This window comes from Nansenia antarctica, assembly GCF_963989245.1.
Source record: "Nansenia antarctica genome assembly, chromosome: 2".
In the NCBI taxonomy this organism is placed as follows: Eukaryota; Metazoa; Chordata; class Actinopteri; order Argentiniformes; family Microstomatidae; genus Nansenia; species Nansenia antarctica.
The window spans coordinates 21,644,896-21,670,523 of NC_137675.1; the positions used below are offsets into that span (position 1 = coordinate 21,644,896).

The following is a 25,628-nucleotide window of genomic DNA, read 5'->3' on the forward strand; positions in this document are numbered from 1 at the left end:
TTAATCGTAGAGGTACTGGGTGATGAAGTGATGTAGTTTCTGTCTGTTGACTGTCAGCTGGAAGAGAGGACTGACTCCCAGGAACACACACCCGCTCTGCTGCTCCTCTACCAGTACCTGAGGACAAACACACACGGGAATAAATGTAACAACTTATGGATTAACATTTGGATCCACAATGACACAAAGGACACACAAGTGGGTGCTACACATTGGTAGTGATGAGATGAGTTCTACCCCTCTTACAATAATAGCACATTGCATGTCTAGAAAGGCGCTATATAAATGCAATCAATTAATTATTAATAATAATATATTATATATCAGACCTCTGACCCGAATCCTTATAAGCCACTGATATTAATTATTAATAATAATTTATAACATACTAACACAAGCAGGATGGGTACACACGCACACGCACACGCACACGCACACGCACACGCACACGCACACGCACACACACACACACACACACACACTTACCCCCAGGTCTGTCAGTGTCCTGACCGTGGTGCGTGCCACTTCCTCTGAACAACTGTCTATGTTAACACAAAAACAAACACAGCTGTAAATGTCTTTGGTTCAAAGTTGTATTCAGCTCAACATCAGAGCTGTTTTGAGATTCTTTAAATCAATATGTAGCCTCATGGTAAGGTGGCACAGTGTGACTAATGCGGTTTATCTATTGTGTATTACATTGACAGGTTTCCACTTTCATGTTACAGCCCCCTCAGTGAGTCTGCTGTGTGTGTGTGTGTAGTCTCACCATAGTGTCCTCTGTCTTTCTTGGCCAAGTCACACAGATGGGAGTGTATCTGGGCCACACACACAGCCTCTGCAGGGGTCACACATACATTTTACACACATTTTTTCTTTGGTCTCCATTGATTTAGTCACTGTAATTGTGGCCATCGTTAAAGGATACAAATCCCATTACCTTTGAACAGAGTATGATTATCAAGCTAACATTTGCGTAATGGAATGCACATGCCTGCTCTGTACTAAAAAACTGCAAATATTCCACTTGTGCATGGATGGATGGATGGACATGCATGCAGACAGACAGACAGACAGACAGGCACACACAGAGACACACACACACACACACACACACACACACACACACACGCACACACACACCTGGCAGAGGTGTGTGTAGGAGGTGCAGTCCCTCTATGGCCCAGCCTAGTGCCCTCAATTGGGCAGCCAGAAGACTGCAGAGGAAGAACAGCATCTCTGGACACTGAGAGGGCTGACTCAACTAGAGAGAGAGAGAGAAAGAGACAGGGAGAGGGGTTGAGGGTGTAGAGATAGGAAGTTTATTTTATACATATTATAATATTGTATATACTCAACATACAAATATATAGGTTTCTGTGTGTGTGTGTGTGTGTGTGTGTGTGTGTGTGTGTGTGTGTGTGTACGAGTGTGTGTACCTTGTAGGAGCGTGTGTCATTTTCTTCACAGTCAGAGTCACTGTGGTTTGGGTCATCTGAGGCCCTCCAGTTCAGAGTGTCCTCCAGTTCAGAGTCCTTCCAGAAATCATAGATAGGTCTGTCCCTGACCACCTACACACAGGAGAGGAATGAACCAAGGAAGAAAGTGAACAAATTGAAATTCAGTTATAGGCCCCTACAGTGAGATGATAAATGTGTGCATCAATGTATGAAACTTTGTGTGTGTGTGTGTGTGTGTCTCACCTCCTCCATGACAAGGACGCCACAGCGTACCAGACTGTCCACTGCATCCAGAGCAAAGCTATGAGAAGACTGACATGGCTAGAGAGACAGAGAGAGAGAGAGAGAGAGAGAGAGATACAGATGACAGATGACAGAGAGAGAGTTCTGTTAAAGATGTTGATCTGTAAAGGACTCTCTGTAACCCAATTGTAGGGCTTCCATGTAACCTGAATGGACTGTATGTAATGTAACTTCATAGAGCATCTGTAACCTGTAAAGATTCTTCGTAACATTATTATTTTTTTTGAATCAGAAGTCAATGGCAGTAAATGGGAAACTGCCATTTTTAGATTGTATCAACTTTGCCCTTTGTCTTTGCAAGTTATGTAAGAGAATATTCCCTCAATAGGAAAACAACATTTGTCATTACATTATAGCAGACAGATTCAAGTGAATGGTTGGGTTGATTCTCCTGAAAGACCATGCATTGGGTTGATTCTCCTGAAAGACCATGCATAAAAGCTCTCTGGCTGGATTGGGATAGTTAGTTTGGATAGAGTTAGAGGTTTGCTATTCTTCCATTCAAAGTCAACTGGGGGAAATCAGAACAATGGTGTTGCTGGTTCACATCCAAGATCTGGAGAAAATAAGATCCGAACCGGAATTGTAATCTCAGTTGAGTTGCCAACCCATCAGTTGGACAGACAGAGACAGAGAGGGTCAGCTAACAACAGCATGACATGTTAGGGGAGGGGAAGAGATAGAGAGAGGGGGGGGAGAAAAGATAGAAGTAATAGGAGAAAAATGTGAGTGGAGAGAGAAACAGGGCTTTAAGGAGAGAACTAAAAGGGACAGTGGGAGGGATGAGTGAAGAGAGGAAAGGCCTGGTATTTATGGCTTTGATTAAAGGCCTTTGAGGACAGAATACCTCTCTCTCCCTCTCTGTCTCTCTCTGGCTGAGTTAAGAGGCTGCAGGGCCAGATGAATGGCTGTCCTGCTCCATTAAACATCCATTGAATAAGATGCGCTGGCCAGGCAGTGTGTGTGTGTGTGTGTGTGTGTTGTGAGAGAAAATTATTATATGTAATAAGCTACATTTAAGAATCAAAAACATCATCTTGGGTTGAATGTCTGCAGCAGGCTGTAGAAGATGATTTCCTGTTGTCACACAGTAGAACCAGTTTCTCTACTTGAAGCTTGACATGGGCTAAGACAATAGACACATTTACATGATTACAAAGACCTGATTGCCCTACCATCTAGAGCAGTTTTGGACCTTTGTGTTGCCCCAGACCCAGTACTCTAAGACCAGACTAAACCAGTTTGTGGCTATTGTGTTCCCTTTTCACCTTTGTGTAACTAGGAGAAAGTGGGGGCCGATTTCCCCCTTAACCTTCATCCCCCATCATCTTCCTCAATGTACAAGTCCACACCCATTGCTCATGATTGGTCTAAACCTCACCTGAGGGCGGACCCCTTACCTGAAGGTACCTGATTGTATAAATACTGAGATGAAATGAATGATCTGGACTTTACGAGGAACTTTCACTGTTAAGACTTGTCTGACGTGCTTGTAAACTTCCTCCTTCTGCAGAAGAATATTAAATATCTTTTCTTATACATCTTGAAACGAAACAGGCTGCCATTATTGAATAATTTGCTCTAACAAGTTGGCGACGAGGAAACAAAGGGAGCGGCTGCGGAGGTATCCTGTTTTGTCCGTTTTCAGCCATTTTCAGCTGACGAGCTGTTTTTGAGACGGAACTCTCGCGTTTTCACCTAGCAAGTGACGCGGTCAAGAGATCCCCTCTATTTTTGGGATTGGCTGAGAGCGGATGATCAGGACCTTGGCACGCTGTCTACGTAAACACACGAACAAGGGTAAGCCTGTCGATTTTCATTTGTATTGGAACGGTATTTAATCGGAGAAAGATACCCAATTGGAGAGGTCTTTGTTTCCGGGTGCACTTTGTGATGCATGACTTGTGGCGTTTTTAGACGATTTACATGTTATCGTGGCTATAATTGCACCTGGCAAAACCATAGGACTGCTCTTTTTGTATATATGATTAGTGGAACTGAAAAGAGGTTTAGTTATATATATACGTGTATCTTTCGACGTTGCTGTTATCTGGTTACAGAAAAAGTATTAACCAGAGGGAGTTGCTGTTCACCTGGTTACAGAGAGGGCCTAACCAGGGAGAGATTGGGTTTATTTACACAGAGGTTTAGTGGAACTGAAAAGAGGTTTAAGTTCTGTGTAAAAGTGGGGAGGAGATTGGGTTTATTTACACAGAGGTTTAGTGGAACTGAAAAGAGGTTTAAGTTCTGTGTAAAAGTGGGGAGGTGGGAACACATTTTCAGTACTTATCCATAAAATTCTTTGAGCCAACCAGGAGTTCTGAATTTTCCATGTATGAATATAGAGTTTCATTGAGCTAACCAAAGTGCTGAACTCCAGTTTTAATTAGTTAATCAGTGTTAATACTTCAGTTTTTCTGTTGCAATCTGTAAAAGGCAGTGCTGATCTTACCAGCCACCCCTCCCCTGAAGCCCAAAGTCTAATCTCCACTTACAAGATTGTTTGTTAATTGTATTGTTAAAGTAATTGTCTTCTTATTTGTGATAAGACATTACAGCTGTTTCTTTGTTCTTAGTCATTCCATGTGTGTTTTCTTTAGGCTATTCTAACTAATAGTGCTATTTGTTAGAAATTGTATCATTAACTTGATTTTGTTCTTTTTATATGTGATAGGCATTGTAATGTTTAGACCACCTACTGCCACCTGGTGGTAGACTAGATACACTGTCAAGAGTCAAGACCCGGTCATGCGCAGTCTGGAGTCAGTCAATGCATATGCTGTAATGCGAGCACGTCGAATAACTAAAGAGTCCAATTGATATCCAGTGTGTGTCTCATCATTTATACATTATATTCTTGCTACACGTCAGAATATCACAATGGCGACGAGGATTCAAAGTGGAAACGCCACCAGTGTCGATTTTTGAAGGAGGAAGAACAAGAATCCGTCCGGAAAAGTCGAAGTGAGTAGTTAGCTAAGCTACCCAGGCTAACGATAGCATCATGCAGTCGGCATTTTCGGGGCACATGGCCATACAGCCATTCGACACAGAAACCGATCCCAGTTCGCTTGGAACGCGATGGAACAAATGGATCAACCGATTTGAAAATTACACCGTAGCCACAAACATCACTCAAGAAATAAGGAAGAGGGCACTGCTGCTTCACTTAGCTGGAGACAGAGTCCATGATATCTACGACACGCTGGCTGACGACAGTGATGACTATGAAAACACAAAAACGAAGCTCCACGGATATTTCTCACCGAAAAGAACACACAATACCTTGTGTACAAGTTCAGACAAGCCATACAGCTTCCCGGTGAGTCTTTAGACACATTTCATACCAGACTGAGGATGCTAGCTAAAGATTGTGAATTTGCAGATGCAGACAGAGAAATAGTCGCGCAAATAATACAGAGCTGTACCTCAACACGGCTGCGCAGGAGAGCGCTCAGAGAGCCAAACATGACTTTGACTAATATGTTAGACCTAGGAAGAATGTTAGAGATCTCTGAACAACAGGCAGAAAGCATAGAAGAGAAGGCTGTCACCGCAATTAATGCACTGCATCTCAAGGGCGCCAAACAGCAACATGCAGCATACAGGCGCAAAGAGAAGAGCTTACAATGTAGAAACTGTGGAGGAAATTATCCACACGAGGGTGACTGTCCAGCCAGAGGGAAGGACTGCAGGGCCTGTGGAAAGCCTAACCACTATGCCAAACACTGCCGTGGTCAGAAATTAGCACATCAAAGCCAAGAGGAAGACACAGCTCACTACAAGCAGCGGAGCACTAAGAAAGTGAACCAGGTGACAGCATGCTCCGAGACCAAATCAAGAGACTCATCAAGTGGAGACGAAAGGTATGTGTATGTAATCAACAGCACAAGTATACAGCAACCCCAGACCAACATCAAGCTGAATGGTGTCAGTGTTAAAATACTGATTGATTCAGGAGCAGCTGTCAACATAATTAATGAAGATGTGTTAAACACACTTGACCCAAAGCCTATGCTCAGCACAGCCATGATCAAAATATTTCCATATGGGTCCAACAACGCTCTACCTATCATTGGTAAATTTGCATGCAAAGTACAGGCTACTAACAAGCGGACAGAGAGTGTGTTCTACGTTCTCAGAGGCGACGCCGGACAATCTCTGCTCAGCTACGCAACTGCCAGTGAACTAGGGCTGATCCAGATCATCAATATGGTGAACACGCCGCCAGTGATGCCACCCAGTGGGCGTACTGTCGCAGATGAACTCGTGCAGAGCTACCCAGAGCTTTTCACCGGAATCGGAAAGCTGAAAGACTTCCAGGTGAAACTGCATATAGACCCCGACATCCAACCGACGTGCCAGCCGCACAGACGGGTCCCTTTCCATGTCCGTCAGAAGGTCGAGGCGGAGCTTCAGAAGCTGGAGAATGACGGTATCATTGAAACTATATCTGGACCAACACCCTGGGTTTCCCCGATCGTCACACCACCGAAGCCAAAAGACCCTGATAAAGTCCGAATCTGCGTTGATATGCGTCAGGCGAACACAGCAATTCAGCGAGAACGACATATCACCCCAACAATGGACGATGTAATACACGAGCTGAACGGTGCCAAGGTATTCTCGAAGTTGGACCTCACAGCAGGCTACCACCAGCTCGAGCTGCATCCAGAGAGTCGTTACATCACAACGTTCACAACACACCTCGGGCTAAGAAGATACAAACGCCTGAACTTCGGTATATCATCCGCCGCTGAAGTGTTCCAGAACGCCATCTGCCAGACGCTGCAAGGTATACCGGGCGTGAAGAACCTCAGCGATGACATCATCATCTATGGCGTCTCTCAGGAAGCACACGACGACACTCTGAGAGCAGTGTTTAAAAGACTGAAAGACAGTGGTTTGACACTCAATCGCAACAAATGCGAATTCAACAAGCAGCGCCTTGAATTCTTTGGGTTCATTTTTTCTGCCGACGGGATTTCTGCAGATCCAAAGAAGGTGTCAGCCATTCACGACGCCAGCGACCCCAAAGATCCAGGTGAGATCAGAAGTCTTCTGGGCATGGCCAACTACTGCGCCAGGTTCATAAAGGACTACTCAACCATCACTGCACCGCTCCGTGGGCTCACGAAGAAGGACGCTCCGTGGCAGTGGGGCAGTGATCAAGCTACGGCACTCCAGACGCTCAAGGACAGCCTGACGAGCGACACAACAATGTCATATTTCGATCCCAGGAAGGAGACGGAGCTCATTGTTGATGGAAGTCCGGTGGGGCTAGGCGCCATCCTCTGTCAGAAAGGAGGAGGGGGAGAGAAGCGCATCATAGCCTACGCCAGCCGCGCACTCAGCGATGTAGAAACGAGATACTCGCAAACAGAACGTGAGGCCCTAGCCATCATCTGGAGCTGCGAACATTTTCACCTGTATCTGTATGGACATCCATTCACCATGGTAACCGACCACAAACCATTGGAGATGATATGGAATAACCCGAGATCAAAACAACCTGCACGGATCGAGAGATGGGGCCTCAGACTACAGCCGTACAACTTCAGAGTGGAATATAGAAAAGGAGCTGACAATCCAGCTGACTACATGTCTAGACACCCCCTCCCGGTACAGTCGTCACAGAACACAAGAGCATCCAAGGTTGCAGAGGAGTACGTTAACTTCGTAGCACTTCAAGCAACACCCAAGGCGATGACACTACAAGAGATACAGCGAGAGACATTGAAAGACACAATCCTGCAACAGGTCAGTGCACACATCATAAATGACTCATGGCGTTTCATCACAGACCGCTCACCAGGTGCTGCTGCACTGAAACCATACAAACTCGTCAGTGATGAACTCACAGTGTCCACAGGTAACGACATCATACTGCGAGGCACCAGGATTGTCATACCTGCAGCTCTACAGCAGAGGGCGCTGCAGATTGCTCATGAAAGCCACCAGGGCGTAGCTAAGACAAAGGCCCTACTCAGAGAAAAGGTATGGTTCCCTACCATAGACCAACAGGTAGAGACCATCACCAAGACCTGCCTCCCATGTCAAGTGAACACTCCAGTCACCCAGACCGAACCACTCAAAATGTCTGAGCTGCCAGACGCACCATGGCACAGTGTTAGTGCTGACTTTTATGGCCCACTCCCATCGGGAGAATATCTGTTAGTTATAGTCGATGACTACACACGATACCCAATTGTTGAGGCTATTCGATCTACCTCAGCAAACACAGTCATACCAGTCATGGACAAAGTCTTCTCCATGTTTGGAATCCCAAGAGTTGTTAAGACTGACAACGGACCTCCTTTCAACAGCAACCAGTTCGCTGAGTTTGCCAACTACCTAGGGTTCAAGCACAGGAAGATAACACCTCTATGGCCACAAGCTAATGCCACAGCTGAGAGATTCATGCGCACCGTTGGGAAAGTAATCAGAATCGCCCAGATGCAGAGGATGCCATGGAAACAACAGCTGCACGTCTTCCTGCGTGAGTACAGGTCCACTCCCCACAGCACGACGAACACGTCACCTGCCGAGTTACTATTCCAACGGAAGATGACCACCAAGCTACCCTCAGCAGACACAATCACCATCCCTGCTGACGAAGAGATACGCAGAATCGACAGAGAGGCCAAGGCAAAGATGAAAGCTCTTTCAGATGTTCGACGACACGCTACGCCTTCTAACATCAAGCCAGGAGACACCGTCCTGTGTCGTCAACCAAAACAGAACAAGCTTACTACGCCTTACAACGCAGACCCGCTCACAGTCATCGATGTCAAAGGTTCCATGATAACAGCTGGAAGAAGTGGTTACACCACCACTAGGAACAGTTCATTCTTTAAGAAGATTGTCCGAGACAACCCAGACACTCTAATGGACTTAAGTTCAGAGGTCAGTGAGGAAGTAGGCCCAGCTACGCCTCCACCCGCACCTCCGCCGAGGTATCCAGTTAGGGAGAACAGACAACCTCCCGCATACCTGCGTGACTTCGATTAAAGAGCAGGAGTACCAAAGGACTGTTAACATGTTCTTCTGAGTTAACAATGTTCCAAGTTAATGGACTGTTTGAATGTTATACATCTATATAAATCTGAGAACAATAGACTGATTAAAGTAACACAAAGAATGTATTTTGATTTGCTACTTTGTTGAGAGCCATGTTTTAGTTCAGGAACCAGTGTATGTGTTAAATGTTATGCACTTTATCATTTATTTAAAAAAAGGAGTGATGTAATGTTTAGACCACCTACTGCCACCTGGTGGTAGACTAGATACACTGTCAAGAGTCAAGACCCGGTCATGCGCAGTCTGGAGTCAGTCAATGCATATGCTGTAATGCGAGCACGTCGAATAACTAAAGAGTCCAATTGATATCCAGTGTGTGTCTCATCATTTATACATTATATTCTTGCTACACGTCAGAATATCACAGGCATTATAGATGTTAATGGAACAGATTGACCATGTCATAGGTCGATGTGGGGTCTGTTTGAGAAACAACCTTAGAATGAGTATACCTGTGGTGGCTGGGCTTATCCCTAACCCAGTTGAGCAATGGGTGCTGAGAAGGGGGGTAGGTACACAGATTAGGCAGGATGTTGTGCCAATAAGGAAATGAAGCCCCCAGAGAACCAAGACCAGAGGAATAGGATTTTAGAAATAGGAAATAGTCTATCATTGTTGTTTATATCTTTGATGGTTTAAGAATGTTCTTGTTTTCCGACACTTTTAGGAAAATTATTGAGTTTTGATTTTTCTTGTTGTGAAAAGAGACCCTAGAGGTTTTTGAGTTTCTGTTTTCTAATAAAAAATAAAAAAATTTGCATTAGGCAAGGTTTTATATTTTCTAACCCAAGTCATGGGGAGCTGCTTTCTTGCGCAGAAAGACCCTGAGAGTTATTTATATTCTCAAGAAGGTAGGTTTATGTGTGAAACTCTGGGAGAACTGATCACTCTCCACTTTGAGTTTTTTGCATAAACCTGTCCAAAATTATATAGATCTGTTTGGTATTCATGCATTGTTCAGACCATGATGTATTGAAAAAAGAACCATGTGGCCTGTCGTATCAGAGGCTCATAAAATACTATATTTTGATTGCTAACTCCCACTAACTCATTAACAATTAACCCTGGTTTTCTTGTTTTTGAATGATTTTTCAGTAAGTATATTTTGACATCATAAAACATGACACATTTGTTTATGATTTTCAAATCACACGAAAATGTTCTACCGTTTCCTATTTTAATATTAAGATGTTGGTTTGATTAGACATAAAATTCTGTTGCAGTTTTTTTTTATTTGTTAACTGTCTCCTCAGACAGACCAGTGGTGGCCCTGTATTATTGCAGATACACTTGATTTTTGCCACGGCAAGAATGTGATATATTTCAGAGTGGAAGCCGAAACGAAACAGGCTGCCATTATTGAATAATTTGCTCTAACAGTGTGTGTGTGAGAGAGAGAGAGAGAGAGAGAGAGAGAGAGAGAGAGAGAGAGAATGTGTGTGTGTGTGTGTGTGTGTGTGTGTGTGTGTGTGTGTGAGAGAGAGAGAGAGAGAGAATGTGTGTGTGTGTGTGTGTGTGAGAGAGAGAGAGAGAGAATGTGTGTGTGTGTGTGTGTGCGAGAGAGAGAGAGAGAGAGAGAGAGAGAGAGAGAATGTGTGTGTGTGTGTGTGTGTGTGTGTGTGAGAGAGAGAGATAGAGAATGTGTGTGTGTGTGTGTGTGTGTGAGAGAGAGAGAGAGAGAATGTGTGTGTGTGTGTGTGTGAGAGAGAGAGAGAGAGAGAGAGAGAGAGAGAGAATGTGTGTGTGTGTGTGTGTGTGTGAGAGAGAGAGAGAGAGAGAGAGAGAGAGAGAGAGAGAGAGAGAGAGAGAGAGAGAGAGAGAGAGAGAATGTGTGTGTAAGGGTTTCCGTTAGAAAAAATTGCCGCCGGTCATCGTGTCCGGGAAGATTTCGATTTACCGGACAAACGTGAGATATTCCGGTCATCATATTAAAATATAATATAGCTGTTTGTCGCGGTGATTACTGTTGTGTAGCCTATATATGCCGTTTAATGTCTATTTCTCATCCGATACGATTAGATGCAAGCTATATAATATATAAGAATATAACATGATTCGCATGCGCGCTATGCCATTATCACAGAAGCAGTTGTGCGCTTGTAGGCTCCTACCTGGTCAACAGCCTTTGCAGCATCTAGCGCGGCCAGCGCAACTCGGTGGGCACCACAGTGCACCTGAATGGAAAACGCACTCTGTTTCTTCAGAAGAGCACCAACTCCAGCACGCTTCCCCATCATTACACTGGCCCCATCCGAGCCCAGGCCAATGACACGGGACAGCTCCACACCTCTCTCGCGGAGCACCTCCACCACTTTGTCAAATATACACTGTGCGGTCCCGGAGTGCACATCATAATTGCCCAGAAAACATGTCTCAACTCTTCCTTTTATTTCCAACTTCACGTATTATAATCAGCTTCTTGTCCACGGTGATATTTACTGTCTCATCAATGATAATTCCAATGAAGTCACTCCCCTTTAGCTTTTCATCCAGCTGATCCATCACAACGTCTTCCAGTGCCCTTTCCATGTCATCAACGGAGTCGCTGTGGCGGTAAATGCCCTCACTCAAGACAAAATCTGGAGCCTTAACTGCTTTCAGTAGCTCAGTCAGTCCCACATACTGATGACATGCGATGCCATTTTTTGCCATGTGAAATGCAACTTGTAGCTGAGAGTGCAGCTTATTGTTAGCCGTTTCATTAGCCTGCTCACAGTGGCCTTTCATAGCGGTTTGCTGTTGCCTCAAACTGACCGCCGATATGTGCTCACTGCACCGACTGTGATCAGTGAGAGCCGACATTCTCATATTTGTTGCTCCTCTCGTGAATCCGTTATTCCTCCCCGATTTTTCGCAAGGTGAGCAGAACATTTTTCCTTCCTCATCTAAACGCAGCCAGGGGAAATGTTCTTTCCATTCAACTCGGAACCCTCGAGACTTCTTGACTGGAGGAGCCACTACCTCCATCTCTTCAGAGTCAGACTTCTCCTCAGACTCATTGTTGCTTGGTTTCATGAAGTCATTGTTAAGCTTACTTTGTCTTGCCATGTTTACATTAATTTAATCGCTCGCTATGGTGCACTTGACTTTGAGCTGCAACGTTTGCGTATTATTATGGTGGCCGGGTTGGCAGGGTTGCCAGATGGGCCGGGTTATCGCCGAATGGGCTACTGGGTTTAGCGGTAATAGACTGGTTAGGCTGTAGTCCCATCTGGCATCAATCCCATGTGGCATCTGACTATTACTGCTGTTTCGCATAGGCTAGCCTACACATTAGGAGTCATCATCATGCCGGCGTCAAATCATATAATAATAAAAGAAATACATAGCCTATATATTCGTCTTTTTTAAAATAGAAGTAATCAGAATGTGAACTTTAGCGAATTGTATTCAAATTGTGCTTAGAGGGAATTATTTTCACCGGACATTATGACCGACGAGTTTTAAATTTGTCGGACTTCAACACATTTTACCGGACAAAGACCGGTAATTACCGGTTAACGGAAACCCTGGTGTGTGTGTGTGTGAGAGAGAGAGAGAGAATGTGTGAGTGTGTGTGTGAGAGAGAGAGAGAGAATGTGTGTGTGTGTGTGTGAAAGAGAGAGAATGTGTGTGTGTGTGTGTGTGTGTGTGAGAGAGAGAGAAAGTGTGTGTGTGTGTGAGAGAGAGAGAGTGTGTGTGTGTGCGCATACTCACAGGTATATAGCCAGGCGGCAGTAGATGACAGAGTTGCAGAGCTCTCTTCGTCAGCTCGTCTTGGCACAGCGCCACGCCAAACTCCATGTCACCTTTGGTGTCGTCACCGTGGACACCGTCACCCATGAGCGTGCTGCTGACCCCGGAGCGCGCCACCTCATTCAGCATGGCCGACACAGCACATGCTGACCAAAACACACACAGCATGTTGAATAGAGCTGTTAGCTCCATATAGAGCAGAATCATGAGTGCTAACATAGCGTTTACTGATATTCCCTGTGTGCGGGCGTCGGCACACGCACCCACCTCCGACAGCTTCCTGGATGAAGGTGTGTGTGAGTACACGGGTGTGGAGGGAGAGGCTGAGGGTGGCGGAGAGGGAGGGGTGAGGGGCAACGAGGGGGTCTGTCCTGGAGGGAAGGGCTGCCAGGGTGAGGTGGGGGGTGAGGAGGGTGAGGGCGTGGTAGATCACCCCGACCAGACTTCCCCCGAAGCCCATGTCTTTGTTCCTGAACAAGACCTCCTCGATCAGCCAGGCCACGTCACAACACAGAGCAGAGAGAGACACACCCTGGGGAGAGAGAGTGGAGACAGAGGGTAATGGAGAGAGAGAGATGGAGAGAGGGCCAGAGAGGGGTGGTCGGGTAGCTGAGCAAACTGTCTGATGACCAATGGAAACAAATAGCAAACATGACATGACCACCCAGTGAGACCAGACAGAGAGAGGGGAAAGACACAGGAAATGGTGGCCATTCAACCAAACTAAAGGAATGGTGGTGTGTTTATGGCTCATTAGCTCAGACTGGGACTCATCAATATGACATCACCATGGGAGAGGAGGTCACTCCAACAGAGAGAGAGAGAGAGAGATGCGTGCAAACACACACACACACACACACAGACACTGAAACACACGGACACTAAAACACAGACACGTATACATCTTTTAGTATCAGGCCGGTATGATCAGTACCTTGCGGTGTTTGTGCAGCAGTAGACAAGCCACTAGGCTGGTTGACATCACAGCCATACAGGATGCAGTAGCTGTAAACAGGAAACAGGCCACATACATCAACACATGTTAACATCACCTCAGTGTACGACATAACAGACAAAGAGAGAGAATAACATATAGATATGTTGGTCGAGCGGTTGGTCCTTGCATCCTGACTCCCCTTAAAAACCACCCACCCCCCACATTGGATCCCCACCAGTTTGCCTACCGGCCGAACAGGTCAACGGAGGATGCAATCTCCACGGCACTACACCCCCCCCCCCCCCCCCCCCCTAACCCTAACCCACTTTTTTTTCCTTTTTTTTTTTTTAAGATACTATAGTGATTGACAATCAAATGTTGATTGTGTGTTGAAGTTTCGACAGTGCAGAGTACAGGATTTTGGTTTGTGGGAAACAAATCGCTACGTGGAGCAATAGCAAGTGGACCGAGACCACCCTCTCTAGGCGGACACGGTCCGGTTGATTTGCTCCGGAGCAGAGTGCGATTGCTGTGTTCACATATGCCCAAATGAACCGAATTAGGGGGGGAAACGCTCCCTGATTCGGACCAACGAGCTAGGTGTGAATGCACCCTTATATTATGTTACATACTTCAAGATCTATTGCCCTTGTTCTGTACATATCATACTGTATGTAAATCATAACTGTACACATCATATTGATACACATCTCAATGTACTTTTTATATTCATTTATTTATGCGCACTGTAATACCTCATACTATAATACCATGCACTGCCTACATATCATGTCTTTTGCACTCTGGTTAGATGTCAAACTACGTTTCGTTCCCAGTACTCTGTAACCTAGTCGAATATGAGACGGTGAAAATGAGAGAGAGAGAGAGAGAGAGAGAGAGACAGAGAGAAGAAAATAGGAGAGAGGCAGAGAGGCAGAGAGTAACACCTGACAAGTAGTCTGTCTGAGGTGGATAGAGAAAACACTTGACTTGAACAAGGTTCTTACAGTAGATGAGATGCAGGGTGAGGGCGACGCAGAGGTCTCTCTCTGACTGGCTGAGCTCAGGCATATAATGAGGGGGAAGGACCCACGACATCATCCTCTGCCCAAATATGGCCTCGGAGCTGGTGGCAAGGGATGAGAGAGGAAGGCAGAGAAGGGAGGATAGAAGGAATCAAATCAAATATTGTGTCAGTTCATCATACAGGGATAAAACGGCTGGCCTGGTTAAGGCCCATAGACTGTGTGAGTGAGCATCATTTAGGCAGCCCAGACAAGGGTGCATGTTGAGAGTGTGCGACCTCTTTAGGCAGTGCACAGGGGACGGCAGTGACGTGAACGTGAATGACGACAACAGGGAATAGAAACACACAGAGAGATCCTGGGATGACCTAATGGTTGTGTGCGTGCGTCTGCATGGCGACGAGTGAGTGAGTGTGTGTGTGTGTGTGTGTGTGTGTGTGTGTGTGTGTGTGTGTGTGCCTGCATCCCATGAGCCTCATTTGGACAGTTGCTCTGCTGTTCCCTGCTGTGTTTAATATCAGAGCAGAGAAACACCAGGGTCTTGGAAGAGAGACATTATATCTACTGACAACAAAGAGATTCACTGAACACAAGACAAGAGCGCCAAACCCTTCCTCGGTATCCCGAGGCTGAGGCTGAAGTCCTCAGAGATGAAGCTATGATGTGTCATTGTCTTTTTTAAGAGATTGTGATGGCAATGCTAAGTGGGCCATGTCTAATGAGATAAAATATTTACTGATTTAAAATTCCCAGTTGAACCAGAGTTGGTTAAGCTCATAGGAACTTCATAGGAAGTTTAAGGAGTATGCATCCTTGCATACTATGGCTGTAGTGGTATACAACATTTTCGGTTCGGTACATACCGCGATTTTGAAGTCACGGTATGTTTTCGGTACAGCAGGGTAAAAATTCACAAAACAAACTTTCTTTTCCTATTCCCCCCCCCCCTCATTATTACTAAACAGTGGGTCTTCCTTTCTTAATTAAGATGGTGCCTTGGATAAGTCTTGGACAACTGTAGTTTGTGCTTGTTCATAAAGGGCTGGTATGGTTTGCTGAATGAAATGCGGACGAGAGGGAACTACATAAAAATACTTAATTACTTTCAATGTTTACATTTACATTTTTGGCATTTAGCAGACGCCTTATTCCAAAGCGACTTACAATCAATACATTTGACTAAGGAAGTGAATAATCAATTCACCGGTTCTAGCAGGAGGTATAATCTAGCTCAGGCCAGGGGCCACTGGCAGTCGTCGTGAAAAAGTATTTAATTTATTTTTTTATAGACACTGAAGAGACAGTACAAGGGGGGCAGTAAAGTCTTAGGAGGCATAGTAAAGGGGAAAAGCAGGTGTCTCAGGAGACGTAGTGCTGGGGGGTGGTAATGTCTCAGGAGGAGCAGTTAAGATGTAACCTGAACCTGGGTCTTCAGTCTCCGACGGAAGATGGGCAGTGACTCTGCATTTTTTTTTTTTTTTCTTCAGATTTTTATCCCTTTTTCAACCAATTTGGTAGCCAATTGAACCCAACCTAGCATCCAATTATCCCCTGCCTATTGCGAGGGATCCGCCGCACGACCCCGCGGCCGGCAGTCCCAGAGGAGGCCGCCAGGCAGACTAGCTGACTGGCTCCTCGAGCCCAGCACCGTTATTCCAGCACCAGACGCGGGTGCTGTTGCGCGACGGATCCTTGTCCGGAACTACTCCTATACCCCCCTCGGGAGCGGCCGCCCAATATGCCGTTCCCCGTGTGCCCTGGCCATATCCGGGTCTGGCGAGCCGGGATACGAACCCCGGCCCCGGTGGGCAGCATGCACTAGTGGCCAGTGCTTTAGACCGCTACACCACCGCGGGGCTAGTGACTCTGCAGTTCTGACAGACCTGGGCAGCTCATTCCACCAGCGGGGAGCCAGTGTCGTGAAGAGACGTGACCGGGCAGCGCGACTGCCGTGTTGGTGTAGAGGTGGTGGGGCCAGTCGGCCAGCAGAGGTGGAGGAGCGGAGTGCACGGGCTGAAGTTTGGGGGGTGACCATTGCCTGCAAGTATGCAGGGGCTGTCCCCTTTGCTGCCTGGTAGGCAAGCACCAGGGTCTTGAATCTGATGCAAGCTGCTATCGGGAGCCAGTGAAGGGTGCGAAGGAGCAGGGTGACATGAGAACATTTGGGGAGGTTAAACACCAGACGGGCAGCAGCATTCTGGATGAGCTGCAGAGGTCTGATGGCGAAGGCGGGGAGCCCGGCCAGGAGTGCATTGCAGTAGTCAAGGCGGGAGATGACCAGGGATTGGGTCAGGAGTTGCACTGCTTCTCTGGTGAGGAATGGTCGTATTCTTCTGATGTTGTAAAGGAAGAATCTGCAGGAGCGTGCTGTCGCTGCGATGTTCTCCGCACAGGATAGGCCGTTGTCCAGGATCACTCCAAGGTTCTTGGCTGTCTGAGAGGGGGTTACAGTAGAGTTCTCCACTGTGATTGAGAAGTCTTGGAGAGAGCAGGCTGTCCCAGGGATGAAGAGTAGCTCAGTCTTGAGAGGACCCATGAGAGGAGATTGCCGAGCCAAGAGACTTGGTATAGAGGGAGAACAGTAAAACCTTTAAAACCTGTGTTCTCGACAACGGAGTATGGGCTACTTAAAGACCATGGGGGAGCTGGGTTTGTACTTCACTGTTTTGTGATGTTCTGGTGATGCTGTCTCAATGAGTGAGCAAGTTCGACGTACAGCCAACCCGATCGCAGTTGAACAATGCTAGCTTTAGTCCGATCTACCTGTCTTTGTAGGTAACTGAGAAACCGTAATTTTCCCAAACAGGAGACTTAAGGGATTCTGGAGGAACTTCAAGCTCTAGTTTAAGATAAACTACTGACAATGTCTCTGTGGCGTGTGTGCGCATCCATACTTGCTGAGATTACTTCAACACACAAAAAAGTTCTGCAAGTGCAGTGGGTACAGCTGAATTTGTTCGGTACACACGCGAACCGAAGGACCCGTACTGAACATTTTCGGTACAAATACGTAAACCGTTACACACCTACTGCATACACATGCCTCTGTTTTGGCGTATAGCAGGTAGCGTGCACATACACACAGATCCAGGCACAGAGTCGCACACACACACACACACACACACACACACACACACACACACACACACACCTGTTGTTGAGGATAGCAGGCAGCAGCAGGTCCTGTAGAGGGCGTCCTCCATCCACTCTGCACCTCCCTGACTCACACATCTCCTACAGTCACAAAGACAAGACTTAAGAAACACTAGACTACTGTTTCATTGACAAGACAGCGGTTCCTAGGATGTCACTGACTGTCATTCAGACTGACCCAGATTGAGCACTTCTTCAAATGTGAGCTTTGATCTGCACAGTTCGTCAAAGAGGACAAACAATAGCAACCACTGCGAGTCTGCAACAGCCCTTTGTGTTGTGTTGTGTTGTAGACCCACCCGTAGAGAGAAGGGTTGGGCAAAGTGGATCCTCACATTGCCCCTCTGTCCACCCCACAGAAGGGACAACACACTCCGCACAGCAGACGGAAACCCAGCCTGGGGGAAAACACACACCATAGGCTATAAAAGTGGTATAATTAAAGCACTATATCTAAATCACTCACAAAGACACTCATCCTTATTCCCATGAACATGACGCATGCAAATGTACATACACACGAGACACCACCAACTCATCTGCCACGTAGCAGTCTGAGAACACACACACACACACACACAGACACAGACACACACACAGACACAGACACAGACACACACACAGACACACACACAGACACACACACACACACACACACACACACACACAGATTAGTCAGCCATTGCAGTGTTTCCTCTATATGCATTTATTCGTGGCGGGCCGCCACGAATGAATTTCCTCCGCCACTAATTGATTCAGACAGTCCACTTTGATTCAGGCTGCGCAGAAAGGCAGCGAGTTATTATGACCGGAGAACAGAAAAAAAGCAGATTGAAGCTAGATTTAGGCCGCTTCCAGACCAACATTTCGTTACGATTTAGGGCGTAGTTATTTACAATAATATGTTACAATGTTGCAATTAACCTCGTCGTTTGTGTTCGCACTGCAATCAAGACTGAATCGCTCTCAACAGGCGCGCGGCGCGAGGCGACGCGCTTTCAAAACAGTTTTGTGATTGGTCCGAATTTAGCGGGACATTTGGATTTCTCTTTTAGCCCGTCGCCGGTGCCTTTAATCCCGTAAACGTATCCTAATCGAAAATGCAACATCATCAGCGACGACTGTGGGTTATTGCATTTACTGCTGTTCTCTGGTTCATGTTCTTATACCAGTGCTCAGTATAGAGTATTTTAAATGAACATTCGTAATGTATGTCTCTGATGTTCATGGTCAATTAAATCAGCCTATTTTGTGAAACAAATAATGTTCCCGCTAATGGGTTAACCGAGCATTCTCGCACCTAACGTGCAAGCACCTAGCTTCGAACTATTCATAGCAATATGCGCGGGGCAAAAATAATCTATTGCCTCTAAAATCACCACGAACAGAACGGCGGAGGTACGGGTAAGCAGGGCTCATGTTGGTGTCCTCAAAGGTAAGAGTTGGTTTTCTTTAACTCAACTGATAGCATTACCTTGCTGTTGTTGTTTACCGAATGCTCCATCTGACTGTCACACTGTGATTTTACTTGTGTAAACAGTTAATGAGTAACGTTAGCCGGTTTTGTGCGAGTACTCTCATGTAGGCCTACTTCGTATTGATCTTTCTGTGTGTGTGTGTGTGTGTGTGTGTGTAATGCGCGTTCCGCATGTTCCGCTGCAGCTGTAGGATATGTTGGTATTTGATCACCTTCTATATAAAATCACCTGCTCGGCTTTAATGACTTAACCGCTATTTAAGAAATTATAATTGTTGCCACCCTCTAGTTTTTGGTAAAACTACGTCTTTGTTTTGAGCGCCAGTGTGCGTTTTATGCGCTGTGCGCGCGAAAGATAACCGCTCCGCCACTAATGTGAAAAATTCTGGAGGAAACACTGCATTGTGATTATATCATGATAAGGCTCTCCCATTAGGAGGAAGATTAGAGGTGCAATAACACTAATAAGCAGGATCTAATTAACAATAAGATGAAGAGTGAATGTGTGTGTGTGTGTGTGTGTGTGTGTGTGTCTGCTGGACTATAATGAAGAACAAGATAAGAGGGAATTTTATCATGGCAATTAACCTAGCATTCAGTACTGCCACCCATCCGTCTACTCGCACGCACGCATGTACGGACGTCGGACACACACACACACACACACGGAGGAAACGATAATCGTCATCCGATTCCAAAAAGTTACTTTTTTATGTGGCAATGGGAGGAGAGGACTAAAAACCCCTGAGAGGGATACTGCCATCTGTCACTTCCATCTCTGTTTCAAAATAGCCCTGCACTGGTTAGTTAAATGATGGGTTGGGTTTCTATTGTGGCACAAAAAGTGTTTGTTGTACCTTGAGTTGCCACAGAAGAAATTTAAGTTAGAGATTGCTCCTTTAAGATGATTAATGTGTGTGTGTGTGTGTGTGTGTGTGTGTGTGTGTGTGTGTGTGTGTGTGTGTGTGTGTGTGTGCATGGTTGCGTGTGTGTGTGTGTGTAACTTCCAAACCTGTGAATCAGTCTTGGGGACACAGTCGTAGGTTATGCCGACAGGGACCAAGCTGATATTGGGTACTGCTCCGTCTGTCATAGCCTGTCTGACACGTGCCAGCCACTGCCCTCCTCGTCCGCTCTCCCCCGACACACACACACTCAGTGTCTGACCCTCACACAGCAACTCACCAACCAACTACAGATAGGGAATGAGAGATGGGAAAAAGAACAAAGTGTGTGTGTGTGTCAAAATGTGGTTGTGTGTGTGCGTGCTTGTGCGTCCTTTTGTTCTCTCACAGATGGAGCAAATTCAAGGACTACTGAACAGCAGCAGAGCAGGCCTGAGAAATACACTCAATAAACATGACAAGTCTATTAACACTGACACATTACTTACTTCCACACAGGCAATAGATAACCTTCACACTGCAGCATGTCCAATAAACTACCAGCTTACGGCTACATCTGATAAACAACCTGCTTACTCACTGCTGCAGTTCTTCAGATAAGTGTGCAGCTGACCTGTTTTTCATTCTAATATATTGATTAATGTTCTAAATTAGCCTTTAACTCCTCCAAAAGAAAAGATGCTTTTATGTTGTAAATGGACAACTTTTAAACAAAGCCAAAGTTATACCGTACTCAAGTACGGAGAGGAGAGAGGAGAGACAAAGAAACAGAATGAAGGAATAAAAAAAAGAAAAAAGAGACAGGAGAAACAGGAAAAGACAAAAGGAATGCAAGAGAGAGCAAAAAAGATTCCTACATTTCACTGGCCTTCTCTAAATAAGGCAACAACATACAGACAAATCACTTCCTTAGAAAATCTGAAAAAACCTGCCTGGGCCTGCCAAACGCACACTTGCATTCACACTAGCTCTTTTCTCCTCCTCTGTTCTCTCGCTTCCCACTCTCTTCTCCTCTCTCTCCACTCATTCCCCCTCTCTCTCTCCGCTCATTCCATCCCTCTCTACTCCCCCCCCCCCTCCCTCTGCTGCAACACACACAGAACGCAATCATCACTCTCTGGTGAAACTCAGGCCTGTAGTTAATTTCCATCTAATAATGAGTGTGAGAGTAGACGAGGCTTGCGACAGCTTGCGTTCTGATTAAAAAGCTGCCATTCAAACATGTGGCATTACTGGGAGAGCTTCAAAGAGGGTCTGCTTTTGAGTGTTTGTGTGTGTGTGTGTGTGTGTGTGTGTGTGTGTGTGTGTGTGTGTGTGTGTGTACCCGCAGCGGCACTCAAAGAGTCCGACTTACAGAGGACATGATTGGTGAGTACAGGCTGTCCATCTCAGCATCCTGCTCTGCGATTGCACCAAGAGGGAGGAGGACTACACCCAGTCTCTGCAGGATTGACCTATAGCAGCACATCACCTGAGTTAAATGACTGGAAGAGTGAGCGACCCACACATTTTTGTAAGAACGCAGGATTTGTGTGTTCTGAGGTGTGAGTGTGTATGTGTGTGTATGTGTGTGTGTGTGTATGTATACCGTAGCCAGGTGTTGCGTATCTGTAGGGGACAGAGTGTGTAGGGCACTCTCAGGTTGTTACAGAAGAGAGCCAGGGGGATAAGAGCGTAGTCCACAACGCTTTGATGTACACACACATACACCAGGGAAGTGTTCTGTGGAACAAAGAAAGACATGCGCATGCATATTAAATCAATGACTCTCATCATTGTCAAGGTCAACAGCATGCAGGCATGTACATGTGAGGAGGTGTGTGTGCGTGTGTGTGCGTACCTGCTGTGAGGCTCTGCGCAGGGCAGCCAGGTGGTTGAGGTTAACCTGAACACTGCAGAACTCAGACCCAAACAACTTCAACATCACCCAACCAACCAGCCTGAAGAGACAGAGAGAGATTTAGCAATGTTTGAGTCAGACAACACTCAACACTAATGGAGAAAGAGAGCCAGGAGGGTGAGATGAAAATTAAAATTAGGATGAAGATAAGAGCGGGACAGATGACACAGGATGGAAATGAGAGGGAGAGAGGAAGAGAGTGGGGGAGAGAGAGCGAGAGGGAGAGAGAATGAGAAGATGACAGCTGTAGAAGGAGATTGAAGGAGTTATGGGGTGATGAGGAGGACCAGAGAGAAAGGGGGTGATGCGGGGGCTTGGCAGAGAGAAGAGGATAGATTTCAAAGACAGATTCCCAAAGACAACCACAATAGAATTTCAATGACGGTATATTTATTCTGAAGCAGTTTAAAAGGCATACAGGAGTCAGGACTCAAAAGGCATACAGATTTCATTATTTATGAAATTCCAAAATGATCTCACACGCACGCACGCACTCACGCACTCTCACACACACACACACACACACACACACACACACACACACACACACACACACACACACACACACACACACACCTTAGAAGTGCTGGAGAGATGCAGGTGTTGATGAGGGGAAGGTAAGGGGTGAGTTTCCCCTGGCTGTCCCCCCCCTGTGTGGGTGTGTGTGGGCCGGAGAGCGCCTTCTGCACCCTGAAGTACACACAGTCACAGGATGGTTGACGGGGCACAAAGCAGCCATTGTACTAGAGACACACTGACAAAAACACACAGTGACCCAGTCGCACAACAACAACAACCCCTGTAACCAGGGACACAAAGGTTATATAAAGGTTAGGAACAAACCCAACAACAGCCTATGGCTAGTGAGGGAGAGAGGGCAGAGAAGAATATGGAAGGAGAGAAAACAACAGATCGATAGAAAAGAGAAAGCAGTCTGACTTCCATCACATCTGACTACCAGCACCTCTCCTTCATCCGAACAGTTTTCGAGGTGTGTACAGGTATCCCTCCCCCAGGTACCTGATGCTGTGGCAGACCCTCTCGACCCTGTCATGGGCAGGACTGGGGTACACTCTGCGCCCACTCACAAACAGCACACAGCACACCCTCCTCACCAGCCAGCCTCGGTACCTACAGTCAACCACAGCATTGAGGGAAGGGTTCAAAATCAACTACTATTTCCTTCCTCTCTTCCTTGGGGGTAATTATCCCTGATCTGACATGACTGGATCTGTAAATTATAATTTAGTGAAACTAGATATGTTAGTGAGTGGTTCTAGATCTGTGATAAGTTTGAGGGAGGTACAATAATATATTGTGTGTGTGTGTGTGCACTCTAAAAAAAGAATAATTGAGAATATTAAAAAATTCAAGGCAACCTTATGCACTAAGAATTTTGAGTTTGTTGTTCCAACTAAGAATTTTGAGTTTGTTGTTCCAACTAATATTAGAATGTTGGTCCAACTAATATTAGATCGTTGGTCCAACTCATATTAGATCGTTGTTCCAACTCATTTTAGATCGTTGGTCAGACTCATATTAGATTGTTGGTCCAACTCATATTAGATTGTTGGTCCAACTCATATTAGATCGTTGGTCCAACTCATATTAGATTGTTGGTCCAACTATTAGATCGTTGGTCCAACTCATATTAGATTGTTGGTCCAACTATTAGATCGTTGGTCCAACTCATATTAGATTGTAGGTCCAACTAATGTTAGATTGTACATTACACATTTTGGGTTAGGGTTAGCGTTGAGGTCTGAGCTGCCTTGTGCGCATGCGCTGCTGTTATACCAACGAACCAGATGTGCCAACAACGAACTGCAATTTCAGTTTATTCACAATTGTATGTTTAGAACTTATTGGGGTCCATTCCATTCCTCTGATGTACATTTTTACGTTCACTCATAGTAATTTAAATGTTCCTGTCTGAACAATTCAGAATACTAACTCTACTGAATAAAGTGTCGTTTTTTTTTTTTACAGTGTGTGTGTGTGTGTGTGTGTGTGTGTGTGTGTGTGTGTGCGCGTGTGTGCTGACTGGACCTGGTGTGAGTCTCATTGACACTCAGAAGGTTCTGGAAGCCCAGGGAGGGGGCGGTCTGTCCCAACTTTCTGCCCTGAAAAAGACACACACACACACACACACACACACCTCAGTCTGACTGCTGTCATACTACACACAGACAGTACACCCCTCTCCCCCCTCCTCTCTCTCACCAAGCTGTCTGGGGTACACTGGTTGCAGCACTGGCCCACGGTGGGTCTGAACATGCCCAGGAACGGGGCCTTGATCTTGGCTCCCCATGACAACTGAGAGAGAAATACATAATTAACACACCCACTCTACACTAAACAAAGTAGGCAGACCAATGTCAACAGTATATATCACATCATTAATATGATCAATGTAATCTAATCACCATCATTACTGTGTCTGTGTGTAAGTGTGTGTGTATCAGTGACATCTCTCTATGGGTGAGGGGAAAATATGATGTATTATAAATAAGAACATGGTAGAGATGTGTCAATATCCCCTCAAGGAGCCAATGTAGAGACACTCCATTAACATGACAGAGAGGCCTGCCTTGGACTGACTAACTCATCAATACCATGAATGATACCGACACAGGCCAGAGATAGAAAGCAACCGGAGTGGGAAAGTCAAGAACACAGCCAGAACGTGTGAGTATGCATTCACAGAGGAAAGTGAGGAAATATATTGAGGTAAGAGATTTTGAGAACATTTTTTAAAAGATCCAAACCGTAACATTTTCATTATCCAATCTAACTTTTTCAACAGAGAGGGAGCACTGACAGAGAGTTAGCGGTGCTAATGTTGAGACTGACTTATTGAATACGGTGAATCCCATCACATACCACTGTTACCTCTGTTGAACCTCATAAACAAAACTGAAACCTCTGTTGAATCTGCACAAACACAATTAGAGACTTGGCGCAGAGTCCCTTGTCCCTAACACTGCATCCTCTCTGTCATTAAAACTAATCTCCTTCTGTCTACTACCCTCTCTCTCCCTTCCTCTCCCCTCTCTCTCTCCCTTCTTCTCCCCTCTGCTCTCTCTACATCACAGAGTAATCAAGGTGATGTGTGGTGAAATGTCTACTGGATCCATGTTTTGGATGTGTACTGTAGGCACTAAGGAGGATGGGGGAGGCTCTACATAGGGCAGTAGGGAGGGTGTAGTAGGGTATGAGTGGTTATGACACTAGGGGAGGTGTGTTGGTATATGGTTGTACTTTAGCAACTTGGGAGAATAGTGATCTTACCCATGGTCTCTTCTGCTGAGTGGATGGAAGGACGAGGGCTTCACTGTGGCTATCCTCCCTCTCCAGCACCATGGTGGTCCGCTCCACAGATGTCTATCACTCCTTCAGAGACCTACCTGTAGACAGGGAGGGGCGGGGTCTTGGATCAAATTGTTTTTGGATTCATGGTCAGGAGTGTGTATGTGTGTGTGTGTGTAGCTGATAAAACTAAGCACGCAACTAGCAGCCTCAGAGTCACTCTCTCTGTCTCTCACACACACACACACACACACACACACACACACACACACACACACACACGCACGCACACACCTCCCCAAAAACGAATTTACTCCCCCACTTTACTCCTGGCCTGGGACTGT

General features: G+C 45.9%; 1 protein-coding gene across 1 annotated transcript; it reads right to left on the bottom strand.

Moving 5' to 3' along the window:
• Positions 1–25,338, bottom strand: LOC308149955 (glycerol-3-phosphate acyltransferase 2, mitochondrial-like; the record flags this gene model as incomplete). The annotated part of the gene is made up of 21 exons (XM_080522833.1): positions 1–117; positions 487–542; positions 770–838; positions 1,144–1,264; positions 1,440–1,571; positions 1,704–1,781; positions 12,540–12,724; positions 12,846–13,110; positions 13,513–13,583; positions 14,523–14,641; positions 17,692–17,774; positions 17,993–18,091; positions 20,183–20,362; positions 21,430–21,529; positions 21,664–21,797; positions 21,916–22,015; positions 22,552–22,665; positions 22,996–23,106; positions 24,025–24,098; positions 24,199–24,291; positions 25,267–25,338. The coding sequence occupies 21 exons, from the start codon at positions 25,336–25,338 to the stop codon at positions 1–3; spliced, it is 2,373 nt and encodes a 790-aa protein (XP_080378959.1).
• Between the last annotated feature and the right edge of the window lie 290 nt (positions 25,339–25,628).